We start from the raw sequence: 20122 nt of genomic DNA, 5'->3' as shown, positions 1-20122 counted from the left end.
AAAAAATGCTGTCATCTAACAACCAATTCGGATCAGATGCTTATTCCTAAAAAGGGCATTTTTTGTGGGTCGGAAAGATGTTTAGCTCATTCTTCAATTATGATGATGCCTGGGGGAAATGATTTTCCCCTGCAGTTAGCCTGCTTTTTGAGCTGCTTTAATGGCCTAGCTACGGTAACACAGTTAAATGCAATCAGATCTGCATGGCAATAAAGAGACATAGAGGCGAAAAGGTCCTCCATGGCTTCAACAGTGACACTATGGAGGAGATGTTTTTTCTTCTGCACCCAGAAAGTACTTTCCCTGCCTCATACATCACTTTGTAGTAAGCACCATATCCATTTTCTTTTACTTACTGCACTTACAGCTTTAGAATTAGTGACATTTTTGGTGAATTCCTGCTGGTTTGAAAATGTCATTTAAAAAAACGTACCAGTAAAATGTTGAACCTTAGTGTTATTCTATTTGATGTCTGCTTGGGGTTTTGTTTTGTTTTGTTCAGGACACAAAAAGTTAACATTGAGAGAAATCCTCAAATTTTGTTTCCTGTGTCCCTGTTTTGTCTTTCAAAATATCTGAAATAGACAGTTGTCAAAAGAACAATTGTTATGGTTCAGTACTGCATATAGTAGCATCCATTGAATCATAATTCCTCAAAGATATGAATAAAATAAAAATCCTGCTTAATCTTAAACCAGCAACACTATGTAACTTTTAGCTGCAGCTGTAGTTCCAATGAGACAACCTGTAGGGGGACTGGAGCGGGAAAAGTTACATAGTGTTACTTTAATAAAAATGAAAGACTTTTTTCATTCAGACTTTTACTGCTACACTTGCACTTCTAAAGGTTACTAAGAAAAAGGCATCTAACTTCATATTAAATGCTGGTGCTTCTTACAATCCATGGCTTTTGTTCCCCCGGCTATATAAAGGCTCACCTTGGTAAGCTGCCTCTTATCCTAAAATAACTGCCTTGTAATTATGGTTAAAGGCTAGATTTCCTTTGGTTTTAACAGACAAGTCGATAAGACAGGTTTGCTTGGGAAGATCACCCCAGGTTTCTCTGTGTCATTCTTTTATTTGTCTTTTTCTCTACCAGGTTTCAAAAGGAAGGAGTTCAGGGGGAAGCTGGCGATCGCCATTACAGCCAACTTTATCAACAGGAACACCACTGCAGAGGCCAAAGTAGAAGAGATCAGCGGCGTTGCCTTCATCTTCAACCAGAAGTTCTTTCTTGACCTCAAAGAGGAGACAGGTGGGAGAGAAGCTCAGTCAAACTGCCTCACTGTGGTGTTAGCTGACATGAAGATGCATTAGACATTGATGGGTTTGAGTCACTCGCTACAAATGTCTAAAACAATTTGATGTCCATTTAGTGCTTTAAAAAACCATATTATTTGTTGCAGGTATCGATCTGGAGAACATTGTGTACTACAAGGACAACACGCATTACTTTGTCATGACTGCCAAAAAACAGAGCCTGCTGGACAAGGGAGTCGTCATTAATGTAAGCAGAACATGTCTTCAGGGATCCATTGTGTCCTTTTTCACTGTATTTCACTTTTTGAAAAAGTGCTTTAAACTGCTAATTTTCATTTTAGTTTTATCTTATTTTATCATGAGGACAATAAATCAATATCATGAACTATTGTACAACATAATGCAATCAAATGCAACATCCCTAAATACTGTCTCTACTTTATTTTTATTTATTGTTAGCGAGGTGTTGCATTAACTAGTACTGTAAATTATGACACAGCATTTTGTGCTGCAGTTTATTGGATTAAATTGCAACCCTATACCCTATACCATTTTGGCTGGGAGATAAATAGCATGGCAGCCAATAACTGCATCAGTTTAGACTGCATACTAGCCTGATAATCAGACTGAATTTCCATTTTGTTTAATTTAATTATGTTATCTGAATCTCCGCACTTCAGAGGTCTAGAACCAGGCTAGTTGTATACATTTCAGTATATCATGTCCACAATCTGTAGTCATCATTTTTGTTATCTTATGCATTTTGTTATAGAGTAGGGCTTTTATTATCCTTCTATGTGCAACATTACAAAAAAAAAACTCTCTAAGGGAACAGATCATAAAGAAAACAATCTTGGTCTTTTAAGCTCACTCTGTGTGAACTTCTCCTGACTGTCGTGCTTCTGTTCAACAGGATTACATAGACACCCAGATGCTGCTGAGCAGTGAGAATGTCAACCAGGAAGCTCTTCTGTGCTACGCCCGAGAGGCTGCTGACTTTGGCACCAACTACCAACTTCCCACGCTGGATTTTGCCATGAACCACTGCGGGCAGCCAGATGTAGCAATGTTTGACTTCACAAGCATGTACGCCTCCGAGAACGCTGCTCTGGTCAGAGAGAGATTTGGACACCAGCTGCTGGTAGCACTGGTTGGCGACAGTCTGTTAGAGGTAAGGAAGAGTAAGATGTATCAAGTTATGTGAGCTCCGTTCAGGTGAGTGTAGGAAGGTAGCCGGGTGTTAAGGAAGAGAAGCTGTTACACAACATGTAACAGCAAATCCTTGTGTTCACTGACACACATTTATATTCATACATTCATATTTTTGTGAATGTGCAGCCCTTCTGGCCCATGGGAACGGGTTGTGCCAGAGGCTTCCTGGCTGCCTTTGACACGGCCTGGATGGTAAAGAGCTGGGCTCAGGGTCGGACGGCTTTGGAAGTGCTGGCAGAGAGGTACACACACACACACACACACACACACACACTCACACTCACACTCACACTCACACTCACACTCACACACACACACACACTCTCACACACACACATCTCACACACTCTTCTGTTGAATATTTTGTGTTTCAACACTGCCATGTTAAGTGATATAAATAACACCATCCGTCTTGCACTTGTGTTTCAATAGGGAGAGTATTTACAGGCTACTTCCACAGACAACAACTGAAAACATCGGCAAAAACTTTGACCAGTACACCATTGACCCTGGGACTCGATACCCCAACCTCAACTCCTCTTGTGTCAGGCCACACCAGGTGAGAGGGAGTACCCACTTTGACAAAATCTGATTCTTACCATCTGTCCATCTGTTTTTTTAACAAATAAACACAACTTCTTGAGTGTCTTTATTGTATTCATTTTACCTTTCCTTCCTGTTTTAGGTGCGTCACTTGTACGTCAGCGGAGAGCTGAAGTCCTGCTCTCTGAGCTGCTTCTTCTTTGTGTTTTTTTTTTCAGGGGGGGGGTTGTTTTTTTTTTTTTTTTTTTTTGTGGTGTGTAGTTCCAAGTTTCCATTTTCTTTTTTTTTGTTTTTAGAGTAGTTATCTGACTGACTGATAAGGGTTTCCACTCTTCTGTTTTAAAAGATTTGAAAAAGGGGGGGGTGGGAGGAGTTGGGGAAAAAACATTTAATCCATTCCGTTATATCCCTATTCCTTTCAGTTCCTTTATTTATGTCCATTCTCTGCCACCTCCATTTCTGTCATGGCCTTATTTACTGGCACGCCATGTGTTGGTCCATGCTTGTGACATTATATCCTCTTGATACACTTGGGGGGTGTTTTCTTACAAGCTTTATTTTTATTTATTATGTTGTTGTGTACTGTTCTATTGTTCATAGGCTTACTGGCTTTAGCTTATCATGTGATGATTACATTTCCTTGGTCTCTAGTGTCTCCTCCTCCTTTCCACTATTTCCTACATCCATTATCTTTTTTCTTATCTCCATCTTACCTTTGCGTACCATGTGTATTACTTTCTTTTGTGTACCTTTTTTCTTTATTTGTGCTATGTACTTCCTTTTGATCTATATGTGTTCTCTGTTCACCTCCTTCTGCTTATACCCTTCTTGTGTTTGTGTGTTTTTTTTTTTTTTTTAAAAAGGTTTTTTTTTTTTTGTCAGTGAGATTATCAACTCAACTGAAATAAATACTTGTTATTGTACCTGTATTTATTTATTTGTGTGAGGTCCAATGTTGGTCCTTTCTGTGTGTTGATCTGGAGATTCGTTCCATTTTAGGACTTATCTCTGGTCCTGTAGTTCATTCTCATTTTCCTTCTCTATTTTCCATGCCTTTTCTGAGTTGTGTGTGTGTTGTCAGGTGTCTCCATTCGTTATTCTCCTGTGTGTCTCCTTCTGGTCTTCTGTCTGTGTGTCGTCTTTCTCATCACATGGTGTTGGCTCCTTCTTGTTGTGATCTTTGTCGTTGTGTGTGTGTGTGTGTGTACTCCTTTCTCATTTTTATTTCCATGGTCTCCAGCTGTATCAGTGTGGTGGGATGGTTCCATCTACTGGACTGCGTCCAATGATCCTCCGTTCCTTTCCTGCCTCGTGCTCCTGCTGCCTGCTGCCTCTGCTCTCTCACTGCCTCTCTTCTTTGCTCTACTCTGCTCTGCTCTTCCTGCTCTCTCTGCCTTCTCTCTGCTCTGCTCTGTCTTTGTCTCTGTTCTGTCTGCTCTGCTCTGCCTGCTCTGTCTGCCTTCTCTGCTCTGCCTCTCTACTCCTACCTGCTCTCTCTGCTCTGCCTTCTCTCTCTACCCTCTCTCTCTGCCATTCTCTGCTCTTCCTGCTCTCTCTGCCTGTCTCTCTCTTCCTGCCTTCTCTACTCTACTCTACTCTTCTTTACTCTACTCTTCTTTACTCTACCCTGCTCTACTCTACCCTGCTCTACTCTACCCTACTCTACTCTACTATACTATACTCTATTCTACCCTGCTCTACTATACTATACTCTACTCTACCCTGCTCTGCTCTACTTTACTCTACTTTAATCTACTCTACCCTGCTCTGCTCTACTTTACTCTTCTTTAATCTACTCTACTATACTCTACCCTGCTCTGCTCTTCTTTACTCTACTTTACTCTACTTTAATCTACTCTACTCTGATCTGCTCTACTTTACTCTGCTCTACTCTACCATACTCTACTTTAGTATACTCTACTCTGCTCTATTCTGCTTTAGTATACTCTGCTCTACTCTACTTTAGTTTACTCTACTCTACTTTAGTATACTCTGCTCTACTCTACTTTAGTTTACTCTACTCTACACTAGTATACACCTACTCTGCTCTACTCTACTCTACTTTAGTTTACTCTACTTTACTTTAGTATACCCGATTCTGCTCTACTCTACTCTACTCTGCTCTACTCTACTTTGCGCTACTCTTCTCTACCCTCCAGTGGTCAGCTTTACTTGACTCTACTTTACTCTACCCTGTTCTTCTCTAGTCTACTCTACCAGATACAACTCAACTGTATTTTACTGAACTTCTTTATTAAACTCAACTCAACTCTACTTTGCTTAACTCAACTCGACTGCATTCTTCTGTACTTTACTGTATTCTTCTTGACTCGACTCCAATGTACTTTACACTACCCTGCTCTTTACTACTCTAGTAGATACAGCTCAGCTCTACTGTACTCATTCCATTTGACTCTAATCAATTTGATTCTACTTGACTTGACTATACTCTGCTGAATTGTAATCTACTCTGTAATTATAGACACTGATGCCTGTTTCTGGTCTTCATCTTCTTCACTGTATTTTATGATTTAAAATATGTACAAACAACCACAAAAACCCCAGAAATGACAGTATTGAATTTCATTTGGTTTCCTGTAAAAATGTGTGTGTAGTGCAGTCCTGTTAGTCAAGTATAGTGGCATGAGAGGAATGTGCATCTGTAGCAGAGCTGTGAACTGCTGTAGTCTAAGAGTCTTGACAACAGCTGCCTGTCTCTACTGAAGGGCTATTTAATGCTTACCTTTACTATATTGTTTTATTTAACACCAGCCAACAAGTCTCCTTCCTCTGACATGCAGCTGAGTGATTCAAAGGCTTTTTTATATTTGGTGGAACATTTCTTAAACAAATACAGCTCTCTTTTTTCCCATACTACTCATATAACTTTCCTAATTTATATTTGTTATTATTCATTGATATTATCTGAAATGTATGACTGTGCACCATGGCAACTATGAAAACTCTTATGCAGTCATGTGTTCTACTGCAGGTTCCAGAGGAGTGGATGAAAACAATGAAGATTATCCATCTAAGGAAGTCAGAAGTAATAATAATGTGCTCAATCTTGCGCTTCCCAGGAAACGGGTACCAAAGGTAACTCCACACTGAAATGTTTAAATCTGATGTACTAAATACAACAAGTTGACTGACTTCCAATATCTTTATTTAATGTGGGATTTATTTTACATACATGCAGCTTGTTGTTGTTAAATTAGTTTTAAAGGGCCATATGAGATTTTCTCTAGCCTTTTTTGGCTTCTTTTGACTGTTGGATATTCAGTCTTATTTCTTTGTGCTGTACTTTTAGGATGAAAAGAAATCAGATGGTACAGATCCAATTCACAAGAGGAGGCGGAAGTTCTGCAGTTACCTGGAGGAGGTTTGTTTTTAAACTACCTACTTGTAATTTCAAACTTATCTTCAAGACAAATAAGCCTGTTGAAATAGTAGGATCTTGTCTGTTGTCTGTCTATCGTTAGGCCACCAATCTGTCGAGTAATGGCTCTGCAGTGCGAGACGACCAAGAGCCCAAGGAAAACAAAGTGCGCTCAATGGCTACTCAGTTGCTGGCCAAGTTTGAAAGCACACCCAGCTCCACCATCCGGAAAACGCAGGTGAAAAAAACAACACAACAATGTGCTCAATAAACGAATAGATTTTATTTTATTGTAGTAGGGTTGCAGTTGTCATTGTTGTCCTTTTAAGGCTGTAAGTAAGTATATATGCATGTATCTATTTAACTACAGACCAATACTTTGTACATCCTTCCTACCTGCACATAGTTAAAAAAAAATGGCTCAAATGGATAAAAAATATATGTTTTAAATTTCCCTTGTTGTGCAATGGAGTTCTGACAGTGGTCTGCGGTTTTATCCTGACAAAACTTTTGCTAATGCTACAGTCTTCTCTTGTCTTTTGTTTCCAGCATTTAATCTTTTCAGCCTTTTCTATTTCTGTGCCTTTTCATTAACGGTCTTCCTGTGAGAAGCCCTTCCCGCTGCAAACTCTTGAGCTGGCTGAGAGTCTGCACATTAAACTCAGGCCTCCGGTCCCACCTAAACCTCCTTCAGAGATGCAGGTAGTCTGGAGCTGCCAGATGGCAGTGTTTGTACCCACAAGACAAACAATTAGCAAACATTAAGTGTCAAAAAAGGATAATGTGGATTTAACAGATCATCTCATTTGAATGTAGCTGTTGGCTGTTGACTCACAGGTCTCAGATGCCAAAGCCTGTTCTCAACTGCGTTACCATGTGATGATTACATAACTCTGGCAAAACATAAAGCAGACAGCATATTCATTGTAATGGATTACCTATGCAAGTTAATTTTCATGCTGCGCCTCAAAAAACTTGCGCTATGTTTTGAAAATGTCTGGCAGCATTGTAAAGTTCTTGTGATTTGTGGTTAATGGGCTGAAACATATAAAACCACTTGTGTGGTTCTTTAAATGATCGCCTACTGAGTGAAAGATAATAAATCAATTAAAGCTTCACAGTTTGGTTGCTTGATGAGAAGCTTAACCAACGCTCACATGTGCACTACTGTATATCATCCCTTTTCAGTTTGAAGTCAGTATCAGAAAAGCAGCAGAACACTTAGTGCGCCTGCCTCCAAAGACTCTGCCCAAACCTCAGCTCGGGCCTGAGGTCCAGCATCCATTTTCTGTAGTGAAGCTCAGGCATGTTGATCAGACGCACGCTGACACAAAGCCCCAGCCTCATCCTGAGAGTGCAGACCCCCCTGCTTCTTCTCCCTCTTGCCACTCAGCAATCCATTTCATGTCAAGAGTCCTCCAGCGCCTCAGGGAGGTGGATGCACACGTCTCTGAGGTGATCACTATCTCCTTCATATCTTTAACTTCTGTTTTCTTTTCTGTCCTCTTTTTAAACCCTTGTGATCGTTGCATGTTCTGATCCCCCAAAAAAGGCCCCAGAGCGAACGTTGATTATATATTATGCTCTGATTATACATTTAGGCTTGTGTAATGTGTAGTCAGATGGTGAAGTCAGCCCCTAAATTATCCAGCCTGACGAAAATGGCAAGAGCAGGCGTACAGACCTGGCCACGAGCGGAGACAGGCACACAGGCAAATTATTGGCCAGCCTGAGTGCGTGTGGAACAGGTCGGCCAGGGCCGGTCTGCAAATAAGCTATTTTGATTATTCAGATTTGCCAAAAGCATGCCTGTGTAGGCTCAGATCAGCACTGCACAATTGTTGTCCTTATCAAGTCATTTAGTGTAGAACTGATGTGTGAGATATTGTAGCATCAAATGCAGTTCCACTTGTTTAGAGAATTATCTTAAAATAATGAAAACGAGAAATAAATTTCAACTAAATCACTATCACAAACATGGGTTATTTTCTTGACCACTGCTCCTCTTTGTTAGAACAGCTTGTCTTTGTTTGACATGGTCATGATTTATGGGACTTCTTCTTATATATTAAATCTTTTTGTTTCGTTTTCTTGACCGATGCACCTGCAATTTGAGCACACATGTTTAAAGTCTTCTTCAAGTGTTGATTGTCAGACCTCTTTTATAGCTGACAAAATGCTCCTAGCTGACATACTGTATACTGTATGATGTAGGCTAACAGTGTTCCATACGTATCGCACAGAAATTTGGCCTTGACTCAATTAAGCGTTACAGACTCAATACTTCACTATGTAATTTATTAACGTAGATATTTATTTGGCTAAACTGACTTACTTGTCTTTGATCTCTGTGCCAGGTCTGTAAGACTGTCTCAGTTCTCTGCTCCAGTATGGTATGAGTAACCACATTAAGTCGGGTGTAAAATAGATGTAATAAGGCAGCCTTCGTTCCACACAGCAACGTTTTTGTTCTCCTCCCGACATTGCACGCTTAGCTGTCAAATCCTGCTTCTTATTGGGAAAGTAGAACAGAAAGGCCTTTCATCATTTAACCATGTAGTGCTTATTAAATGGTTATTAGTATACCTAATTATGCCTACCCACAGAGAGCTCCACCTTAGATGGGAGAATGTGTCTCACGGTACAGAGGAGGCAAGACTGATGGCTTTTCTTTTGTTCCTGTGCTCCGTGTCATCCTGCAGAAAAAAGCTCAGACACAACAGGCTAGAGAGTTTCACACTAAGAGTATAAAGGAAAAAGCTGTTCACCTTAGAGGGTTGTTCTCAGCAGACAGCTCTGCTGTACTCAAGGTGACTATGTCAAGCTTGGTGTGTGACCTTACCCTGGCTTTGTGTTTTTCACTTCATGCCCTTCACTCTGTGCGTGTGCGTGTGTGTGTGTGTGTGTGTGTGCGTGTGTGTGTGTGTGTGTGTGTGTGTGTTAGTTTGTTTAGGATCCACAAGTGTTGCATGCAGCTAATTTGCTCCCTCGTCATTTTGTACAACAAAAGATTTTTTTAGACACTATATATAACTACATGCAGTTAATTCTGTCATAATTCAGTGACTTTCTTTTAAAATCAAGGTGAGACTTAAAGCGACTATAATACATTTTTATAATGACGTATCAAATGAAAATATGAAAACAATTTGACAATATGACAGGGGTTACTCGTAGTAATGAACCTGTAGAGGATTATCCCCTGAATCTGCAGCTCGAGACGACTCTACTTTACACAGCTTTATAGTGAGTTTCAGCTCATTTTGTAGCTGTCTGGTCTTTAACGTTACTGTTTTGGTTCACTCTTACTGGTGTACCCAATCTAATCCAACCTAATCTAGGTGTACCCAAAGAGCTGGCATAAAGACTTCATGTTCATGATGTTGTTTGTTTTAGTAGTGAGGGGTCAACGTATCTTATTCATCCCAAAGGCAGCATACACAGGGCCTCTTCTAAAACGGCTTAAAAAAACAAGCATCATAGCCCAAGATTTACATTGTTGTCATGTATCTTCTTAATTATAATAGACAGTTTTATGCGAAAGGACTGCTGCTTTGCATGAAAGCTTTGCTTTTAACTGCTGTTCCTGCCCCTTGTGCTTTTAATTACCAGCAGTCCTCGTAGAAGAGAAGTGTGTGTTCTTGTGGTGGCACTCTGTGGGTTTCTCTGCTCCACCCATCCCAAACAGCCTGCTCCAACTCAACAGCCAGATGTTATAGCAGGACTTACACTAGTTTAATACAAAGGAACACAACTCCTGGTACACAATGTTTGGATCAAATTTGAGTCCTGTAGATCAATTGGGGAAACCGATTAGACATGACAAACTTTCTCACTGAACCAACCACACAGTGTTTATCCATATAACCTTGTGATTATCTCCTTTCTGTACTTATCTTACTTGCTTACCGTAACTTTTTTTTTTTACATTTTCCTCTTGACTGAATGTTAGTGAGCCGTTGCAAAGGACTCTGAGGCTGTAGGCTTTTTAAGGTGAAGACAGTGGTCACCCTCTCTGAAGATGACCCCAGATACAGAGCCTCATACAGCTCGCCCTCACATCAGCTGTCACTCAAAGATAACATTGAGAATGAAAACATTCATTTAAAAACAGCTGTGTGTTCCTCATCTTGCACTCAAAATCTCACACTGTCACTCGTTCGGCATGTCATACCACCTGTGTTTCTCCCAAGCATGCCAACACCTCCAAGAGTAACTAACTCAACACAGAGTTTAAATTTCTAGTAGAAACGTTTTGTGACCTGTTACAAACAATATCTTAACTCAAGTAAGTAGACCAAAAATGAGGACTGACCTTGCATTAAAAAGAGAGATAAGAATAGAAATAGAAATTCTTGAATGTGTCAGCTATTTCAGTAATCGTATGGTTATGATGTACAGTATTTAATTACCTGAGTTTAAGTAGTGGGAAATAGTAACTGAGGATTAAAGATTTTGTTTTATGGAGGTGTGTGACATTAGTGCTCATCTTCCCTGTTTTCCTTTTCCATCATCGCTGCCTATCCTCTGTTTCCCAGGGCGGCTCACTACGAAGGGCGTTCCCCCAGTCGGGTGACCAGTGTCACTCATGCGAGAGACGTGTTTATATGGTGGAGAGGGTCTGTGCCGAGGGGCTCTACTTCCACAGGGAGTGTTTCCGCTGTTCTACCTGCAGCTCTGCCCTGCGACAGGGAGCACATGCCTTTGACTCTGAACAGGGTACGTGTTATCCCATATCAGCTCTTCAACAGTATTGAATCCACATTTTACTTAAAAAAAAAAAAGTTCAGTATTTAATTGGCTACTTTGTACTGACGGTTGTTGTAATCTTGCAGGAAAATTGTACTGCAAACTTCACTTTGATCAACGCAACAGTGGGACAAATCTACGGAGGACTTTTTCTGTACGCTCAGTGAGTACTTTGCATTTCCAACAGTATCCATCTTATCCTAGCAATATTTACTGTGAGATATCTAACTCCTCTGTCCTCTGTCTTAGAATCGTTCTGGAGCTGGAGTCCAGGAGCGATGTGCGGATGACGGACAGACCTCAGAGTCCAGCAGCACAGCAGACCTGCAGAGTCAACCCTCAGCAGGTACCTTCAGCTCGTTCATGAGGAAACACCTGAGCTGGCCTCTGAGTGTGACTCGCGCTGTGTGTAACGCCCCCTGGTATCTGTCCCACCGTGTGCGTGGTACAGCACAGGCCCTCGCCGGCCACCTCAGGGACAATGCCCAGGACTATGCGTTACTGTATGAGCTACTGAGCATGAGCTTACCCCTGCTGCTTGTTTTACAAGAGGTACTGCTGCAGATGTACACAGAGGCTGTGTCTGACGGGCCCAGCTGTCTACAGCCTCTGTTGCTGTGGCTGCAGGAGCATATTGGGCACAGGCTCATCTAGACGCTCAGCAGACCTCAGCTGTTAATATTTGACTTCAAATGCCATTAAATCTGTGGCTGAGGTGCACATTAGCAGGTGTGTTCTTGTCAAAATATAATTTGTAGCTGTGCACAAGCACCTTTTGTAATGTTTACTTGCCTTTTTACGATTATACTGCTCAGTGTCTTGGATGCACTGTACTTGTGCATCAGCCAAAGAAGAGACACTGTAGGTTGCTCATGCAACTTTTTGCAATTTTCTACAGGGGTTATTAAAAGCTGCACCAAATATGTTTGCAGTGGGTTTGATGTGGAAACTGTACATTATTTGTAGGGTTAGAATAAGTTAAACAAATAAGGCAGTTAAAATGAAAATAAAACAGGCCACAGTCGGTGCATTAAAGACTTAAGACTGCTGAAATCATCTTTGCTGTAGAACTCAACCTTTTACAAACTGTCTTGGAAAATGGATCCTGTGGTTAAAATAGCTCAACTCAGGTTATGACTGACTAACTTGATGCACTTTATCTTTGGGAACTGCCTTGTCAGCGCACCAGTAAACTGTCACATTATAAAACCCAGTTCTCATGTTAATAACGCTGGCCACCACACAGGTTTTCTTTTGACTATGCATATGCGCTCCCGCCGTATGTGTTTTTTCTCAGTATCTTTTACACTCAGTTTACTTTCATTAAATGCTTTCATTGATTCTTGAATGGATAACACCAAAGAAACTCAGTATTTAGTTCTACTTTGCTGCCATCTACTGTTGACTCAAAAATGAGATGCCCCACCCATTCGTTTTTTTTAACCTCCATGTATAACATTACAGACAGTTATGTTTTCAATTGATTTGATTATGTTTTGATTTTTGAAATATTTTTTGATTTACTGTTGACAATAGAAGCTGGTGAGCATGCTGTAATGTGTTTGATTGCGCTTGCCTTTCTTGCCATCATTTTAAAGCATGTTGTTTGAAGACAAGTTCATCTAATGATGCTTATGAAACACTTTCAGAGTTTCACAGTTTTGTTTTGTTTAGAAACTATTTGAAAATGATATTTGCGATGACTACAGGCATTATTTTAAGTGTTTACAGCATGCCGTGCTGGATATGCAAGATGATGTCTGTGTTTTGTTGTCAGCTACCTAATATTTCATGTTGAATTACTGAATGTGCTGCATGTAATAGTAGCTAGTATTTTTTTTTTTAAATACCAAAGAACTTTTCTCATCACACTGACTGGACTTGTGTAACATTTATCTGTATGACAAGACGACAATCATCAACATGTGTTATGGTGTCAGCATACGAATATCGTCTTCATTCTGAATGTCAGTATTTTGCTTTGTTTTTATAAACATTTTTCTACTTTTGTGCTTTCAGCTGTTATTTGTGTCTGTATGTTCTGTGTTTTAGATCATGTTTCTCTTTTCCTCTCGCTCAGCTGAAGCCTTTTATGAAGTGAGTGAGCCAGCTGGATGGTTAGGAGAAATTACATTTTGAAGGTGATCACCTGCATGGTCACGTTGTGATGTGGCTGCAGATACTGACGATGAATAACTGACCCAAAGTGTCTCATATGACTTAACAACATTGCTGAAGTGATTGAAGATGTTTGTTTGAAGTGACGCAGAGTTTTGACTAAACTGAACTCATGACTAATGAACGGCTTCAGTGTCTCTCATTGATCCTCCAGCTCTTTTGGGAATGAACTGGTACCGACTAAGTCTGGTTCAAGACCTCTGAACTGCTGCTTCCATTTCCTATTTTTATTAGTGTTTCAAATAGTATAGATAACTAAATTGCAATTCACTCTTTTAAGACCATGAACATTACAGTGCCTTGCGAAAGTATTCGCCCCTTGAACGTTTCGACCTTTTGCCACATTTCAGGCCTCAAACATAAAGATATAAAACTGTAATTTTTGTGAAGAATCAACAACAAGTGGGTCCCAATTATGAAGTGGAATGAAATTCATTGGCTATTTCAAACTTTTTAACAAATAAAAACTGAAAAAGTGGGCGACAAAATTATTCAGCCCCTTTACTTTCAGTGCAGCAAACTCTCTCCAGAAGTTCAGTGAGGATCTCTGAATGATCCAATGTTGACCTAAATGACTAATGATGATAAATAGAATCCACCTGTGTGTAATCAAGTCTCCGTATAAATGCACCTGCTCTGTGATAGTCTCAGAGGTCCGTGTAAAGCGCAGAGAGCATCATGAAGAACAAGGAACACACCATGCAGGTCCGAGATACTGTTGTGGAGAGTTTAAAGCCGGTTGGATACAAAAAGATTTCCCAAGCTTTAAACATCCCAAGGAGCACTGTGCAAGCGATAATATTGAAATGGAAGGAGTATCAGACCACTACAAATCTACGAAGACCCGGCCGTCCCTCTAAACTTTCAGCTCATACAATGAGAAGACTGATCAGAGATGCAGCCAAGAGGCCCATGATCACTCTGGATGAACTGCAGAGATCTACAGCTGAGCTGGGAGACTCTGTCCATAGGACAACAATCAGTCGTATACTGCACAAATCTGGCCTTTATGGAAGAGTGGCAAGAAGAAAGCCATTTCTTAAAGATATCCATAAAAATTTCGTTTAAAGTTTGCCAAAAGCCACCTGGGAGACACACCAAACGTGGAAGAAGGTGCTGTGGTCAGATGAAACCAAAATCGAACTTTTGGCAACAATGCAAAAACGTTATGTTTGGCGTAAAAGCAACACAGCTCATCACCCTGAACACACCATCCCCACTGTCAAACATGGTGGTGGCAGCATCATGGTTTGGGCCTGCTTTTCTTCAGCAGGGACAGGGAAGATGGTTAAAATTGATGGGAAGATGGATGGAGCCAAATACAGGACCATTCTGGAAGAAAACCTGATGGAGTCTGCAAAAGACCTGAGACTGGGACGGAGATTTGTCTTCCAACAAGACAATGATCCAAAACATAAAGCAAAATCTACAATGGAATGGTTCACAAATAAACATATCCAGGTGTTAGAATGGCCAAGTCAAAGTCCAGACCTGAATCCAATCGAGAATCTGTGGAAAGAACTGAAAACTGCTGTTCACAAACGCTCTCCATCCAACCTCACTGAGCTCGAGCTGTTTTGCAAGGAGGAATGGGCAAAAATGTCAGTCTCTCGATGTGCAAAACTGATAGAGACATACCCCAAGCGACTTACAGCTGTAATCGCAGCAAAAGGTGGCGCTACAAAGTATTAACTTAAGGGGGCTGAATAATTTTGCCGCCCAATATTTCAGTTTTTTATTTGTTTAAAAGGTTTGAAATATCCAATAAATTTCGTTCCACTTCATGATTGTGTCCCACTTGTTGTTGATTCTTCACAAAAATTACAGTTTTATATCTTTATGTTTGAGGCCTGAAATGTGGCAAAAGGTCGAAAAGTTCAAAGGGGCCGAATACTTTCACAAGGCACTGTATATAATATAATAAAATAGTATATAGATGCCTTTTATTTTTTGTGACCAACCTTTAGTGCCTGGAAATGTTTGTTTTTTTTAATGACATGTTTGGTCATAACTCTTCCTCAGGTGAAGGTTTAAAAACTGCTTCTATTTGTACGGACCCATTTCCACAATGAACTGTCAATAACCGCAAAGAACCACTTAACGTAACCTTCCATACAGAAAATAGTCCCATTTAGAGAAACCTTCTCTTTCAGTGTGTGTGCATTGACCCCTGTAACCTTATATTTTCACTGCACAAGACCTTGTTTAAAAAACACTTCTGTGAAAAAAGTGACTTCAGAAATTGCTGGTATACATCATTCTACTTGTGAAAATGTCCTTGACTCTACGACACCAGTTTATATTCTGTTGAAACTTCTGTACCTCCTTCGCTTTGACAGTGAATGTTGAAGGTTAATTACACTTTTGAAAAGATGTCCACCATTTAATAATAACAATACTTATATAGCGCTTTTGAGAGTTCTCAAAGACACTTTTTATAATGTAGGAAAAAAACAATTAACACACACACACATACTGACTGAATGGAATAAAGGCATGACTTACTAATCCGTCACGGTGTATGAACGTGATAAACTGTATTTCATACACAGAATTTTATTTTATTCATCTCAACAAAGTTGTCTAAGTCTAGGATGAAGCCACGTGGGTGCATATTTTGAGTCATTTGGGCTTGTAATGGTTAGAAGAGAGCAACATTTAAACCAGAAGTTGCTGTTCATACACCAAAAAACTCTGAGCTCCACTTCTTCACGCTCCACGACAGCCAACAAGCTGACACTGAACTTTGCTAATGAATCACTCCTTGATGCAGCGTTATTCCTATGTCAGCTCTAAACTTACAAATATACTGTATTGGTGCATCTATGTTCTTCTAATGGTCCTCTTGTCCCATTCCCCTCAAATCAAATCAACCCAACTAAATACAATCATAAAATGTGACCGGGGCTAAATATCCTAACATTTAATATAATTTAATATGTGTATATCACAATGTATCAGTGAATCTCTACATACTCAACGTTTTCAAATCTGTAAATGCTGAGGACAACACACCATCAGGGTCTTACGCAGTAAAGATTATGAGCTAAAGATATTCAGTCATTAATTCAATTAAAATTAAAGACTGATCTCTTTTGAGAAATAAAAGTTACGCCTTGAAGATCCTCAACAATTTTAAGATACGCATCAAAATGATATTAATAAGCTTTATGAATGAATATCCCGCTTTCAGTTAATCAGTTTGAACTCAACCTAAGAACTGTCAGACAGTCTGTGCATGTCTACAGTGATACACAGATTTCCAATGTTTGTTTCCTGTTTTTCATTCAGAAGCTGCCACACAAGTGAGGTGTCACTTCACCCAGAGAGGACTGAGAATTTAGGAATAATCATAATTCTTCATGACGTTGTATATAATTGTTTATAATTAATGCTGACTTCTTGGAAGTGTGTTAGAAATGTTTTTCTTGTGTTTTTGAATGATTGCTGAATTGTTTTTTGTGCGACAGTATTTCTCAATAAATGTATGTTTATTACTGACCAATGACTTTTTTTTTTTATCAGATAAGAAAGACTCAGTTTTATAATTATATATAATTATATACCAAACAAATCACATCTGTTTGTCTGTATATCCAACTGGTTTCTGTCTGGTTAAAGCTATAGTGCGTAGTTTCTGTCACACTTATGAGGAATTCTAAGTAATGACAACACCAACCCCACCCCTCCTTCACACAGTTGCTATAGCGTTCATCCCGTCAAATCAAGGAGGACATGGAGGATTTAATAAAAGTTGAGAAATCAAGACATTCTTTAACACAACTCTCCCTCTCAATTCACAAAAAAAGCCAAGGCTACTGTACTGCACATGGCAGGGTGCCTGGCATGGTTGCTAAAGCAAATGTTCATAGACCTACAAACTATATAAAGTATTATGCTACATTTCCACAAAGACCTGAAAGTAGCTGTGAAGAACCATTGTCGGTTTCAGTAAGCAGATAATGACCTAGATAGTGTCTCTGCGTTATTATACCTTGTATAACTGAACTAAAATCTGGTTATTAAAGTACATAATAAAATAAAATTTCCCTGTGTCCTCTTAGGCCTGAAGGTCTAACATCTTAAAAGAAAAACACTCCTGTGTGGTGAGGAATGCACTTAGAGTGGGGAGGGCTAGGCCTCTGTATTGACTTCAGCTCAGTAAAAAAGATTACTTTTGGAATAAGTGTTGGGCAATTGTACTTCAGAGTAGGACTGTAACATACTGTAAGTCCTCTACAAAGCAGTTCATGTTCTGAATGAAAGTCTTTATCGCCTGACTTTTACATTTTTAATTGTCAAAGAGAAGAAAGAACAACAATTTGACTCAGAGTTTGATGGCAGCACTTTTTGGCTTTTATTTATTTCAGCCTTAGGCATTTAGGATCCTAGTGGCCTCAGGGTAAAAGCTCCTCCTGAGCCTCTCAGTGCTGGCCTGGTGTATCCGATACCTTCTACCCGACCTCAACAGGGAGTAAAGACTGTTACATGGATGCTTTGGATCTTTAATGATTCTCCTGGCCTTTTTGTTGCAACACCTGGTGTTAAATATCATTTAGGCAGCGTGGGGCACCTCCTATTGTGTGTTCAGCAAAACAAACCTCTTTTTACAGGGACTTGCGGTCCTGTTCTATACTATTTCCGTACCAGGCAGTGATGTTTCCTGTCAGGACATTTACAATAATACAGGAGTAGAACTTGCTCAGTATTTAAAGGGATACAGGGGGGCTACACCTCAGCCATCTGAGGTGAAACAATCTGCCTTGCCTTTCTCACCACTGAGATAGTATGCAGAGCCCAGGTCAGACCCTCCCTCGGTGATGTGGACACCAAGGTACTTGAAGCTGTCCACCATCTCCACAGAGGACCTGTTCATATTAATAAGGGAGGTGTAGTTCCTTTCCTGCTTCTTACCAACGTCCACTATCACCTCTTTGGTCTTGCTGACATTCATGAGTACTATGTTGTTGTCCCAGCACCAGCAGGTCGGGCCCTCTACTTCTTTCAGGTAGGGCTGTTCATTGTTGTCTGTGATCCGGACCACCACAGCTGTGTCGTCAGCAAACTTGATGATGGTGTCGGAGTCAAAAGTGGCGAAAGAGGGTGGAAGAGGTGTGTGGACACCCTCAACACCTAAGGGTCTGTCTGTAGGAGGTCAAGGATCCAAATGCACAGTGAGGCCCTTGAGCTTTGTGACGAGCCTGGAGGGAACTATGGTGTACTTTATTTTACAATGCTTCTCTCACCTTATTCATTAATGGGTAATTTAACAGCACATTCTCCTGATGTTCGTAAGTATAAAGACATCCAGTGTTGTCATTAGCAGCAATATTTATCTGATTACTTGCTGAGCAAGATATTTGAAGGAGCTCACATTAGATACTTTAAGTCTAGTTTTTGCAAATATGTTTGTAATCCCACCCTACAAAAATAACAACATGATAGACAGACAATCACTAAATATTTCATTTAATTTTGAGAGAGAATTTGTTATACAAAGCTGGTGATCTGACTAATTTCAGACAAAATGTTGGCAGTCATGAAGGCACATAATATTTTTCTTTTTAGTCTACCCCACAGACCTGTAGTGCAGCGATGTGAAGTGTGATTTTATAAAACACAGTCCTGCAAAAGCTGACATCTTTGCTGTGTGTGCATCTCTTGTGGAGTGGCATCTGTTTACTGACCTCTTGTAATGTTTTCATTTCTTTTTTATTATGAAATTACCTTTCTTTAAATGCAAAAAGAGCAGAATAGAAAACAAGTTATACGGTAGCAATGATTAGCATTGAAGCAACAGAGCAATCAGAGCCTGAGATTGCACTGAAATTACAGAAGCTGTGAAAGTTGATGAAAAAAATTGAAAAGCTGGGACGAGATGAATCTAAAAATATAATGTCATTATTGTAGCACTTTCACGTAAATCATCCTGTTAAACAGTCAAACACAAATCTCTCGTCAGGATGCTGGAGTGAGTGAATAATCTATATTCTATTACATTTCCTCTAAGAAGAAAATGAGAAAAATAGAATAAACAGATGTCATTTAAGGTGATTTTTACAGTCCATACTTAAAATATTTTACAGTAAGGCTATTAAGAAGGCTTTATAATGTGCAAATGAACAAACCCATGTTGCTGTCACAGGTTTTCCTTGTGTTTCTCTATGTTTTTCCCTCGCTGCATTTAATGTCGCTTAAATTGCCTCCTCGAGGCCTCCACTTGCCTCTCTTCCTTGCGTCTTAAGGTGCATCCCATAGCCCTTAAATCGCATCCCTGACTCCTCCATTTACCTCCCTTCCTCGCGTCTTAGTCCCTCCCACAAAGGACGCACGGGAGAGACGCTAGAAAATCATAGGAGGAGAGAGGAAACGAGCAAATGCGTTTTTAGAGTTAGCAACTCCTTCAGCTGCACGGCTTCTGGGAAAGCTGCTCTCGTGTATCCTCGCCTATAGCTCCTCGATGATCCCTCCTCGATGCTTGCACTGAACCACTTCCTGTTCAGCCAAGGCCCGAGGAGTCAAGGATCTATCAAATAAGCGACATGACAGCTAATGTCCCTCCCACCGAGGAGGCAGGGGAGAGAGGCGAGGAAATCATGGGAGAAGAGAGAAAACAAGCAAATGTGTTTTTAGCGGGATGAGACGTCCTTTCCTCTGAAGCGTCACATGAACTTGTCAGCTGTATGGGCGGAGTTAGCAACAGCTTTCAGCTACACGGCTTCCGGGAAGGATGCTCTCGTGTATCCTCGGCTATAGCTCCTTGATGATCCCTCCTCAATGCTCGCTTGAAAGGAGCCATAA

The 20122-nt window shown here is 40.2% G+C and overlaps 1 protein-coding gene across 1 annotated transcript in view; it reads left to right on the top strand.

Moving 5' to 3' along the window:
* Positions 1-13441, top strand: part of mical2a (microtubule associated monooxygenase, calponin and LIM domain containing 2a) — a 32533-nt gene extending 19092 nt beyond the window's left edge. The window contains exons 6-21 of the mRNA XM_039796132.1: positions 1100-1255; positions 1407-1507; positions 2174-2431; positions 2599-2714; positions 2905-3031; positions 3158-3219; positions 5103-5176; positions 5990-6111; positions 6326-6397; positions 6498-6632; positions 7007-7096; positions 7583-7849; positions 9097-9204; positions 10933-11113; positions 11230-11306; positions 11393-13441. Of these exons, the coding sequence (XP_039652066.1) occupies positions 1100-1255; positions 1407-1507; positions 2174-2431; positions 2599-2714; positions 2905-3031; positions 3158-3219; positions 5103-5176; positions 5990-6111; positions 6326-6397; positions 6498-6632; positions 7007-7096; positions 7583-7849; positions 9097-9204; positions 10933-11113; positions 11230-11306; positions 11393-11797 (2351 nt within the window). The 3' untranslated portion in view covers positions 11798-13441. The remainder of the gene's footprint in view (positions 1-1099; positions 1256-1406; positions 1508-2173; positions 2432-2598; positions 2715-2904; positions 3032-3157; positions 3220-5102; positions 5177-5989; positions 6112-6325; positions 6398-6497; positions 6633-7006; positions 7097-7582; positions 7850-9096; positions 9205-10932; positions 11114-11229; positions 11307-11392) is intronic.
* Positions 13442-20122: the final 6681 nt, after the last annotated feature.

Source organism: Perca fluviatilis, chromosome 3, assembly GCF_010015445.1.
Source record: "Perca fluviatilis chromosome 3, GENO_Pfluv_1.0, whole genome shotgun sequence".
In the NCBI taxonomy this organism is placed as follows: domain Eukaryota; kingdom Metazoa; phylum Chordata; class Actinopteri; order Perciformes; family Percidae; genus Perca; species Perca fluviatilis.
The sequence above is the reverse complement of the archived record's forward strand: the minus strand, read 5'-3'. Positions and strand labels throughout refer to the sequence as shown.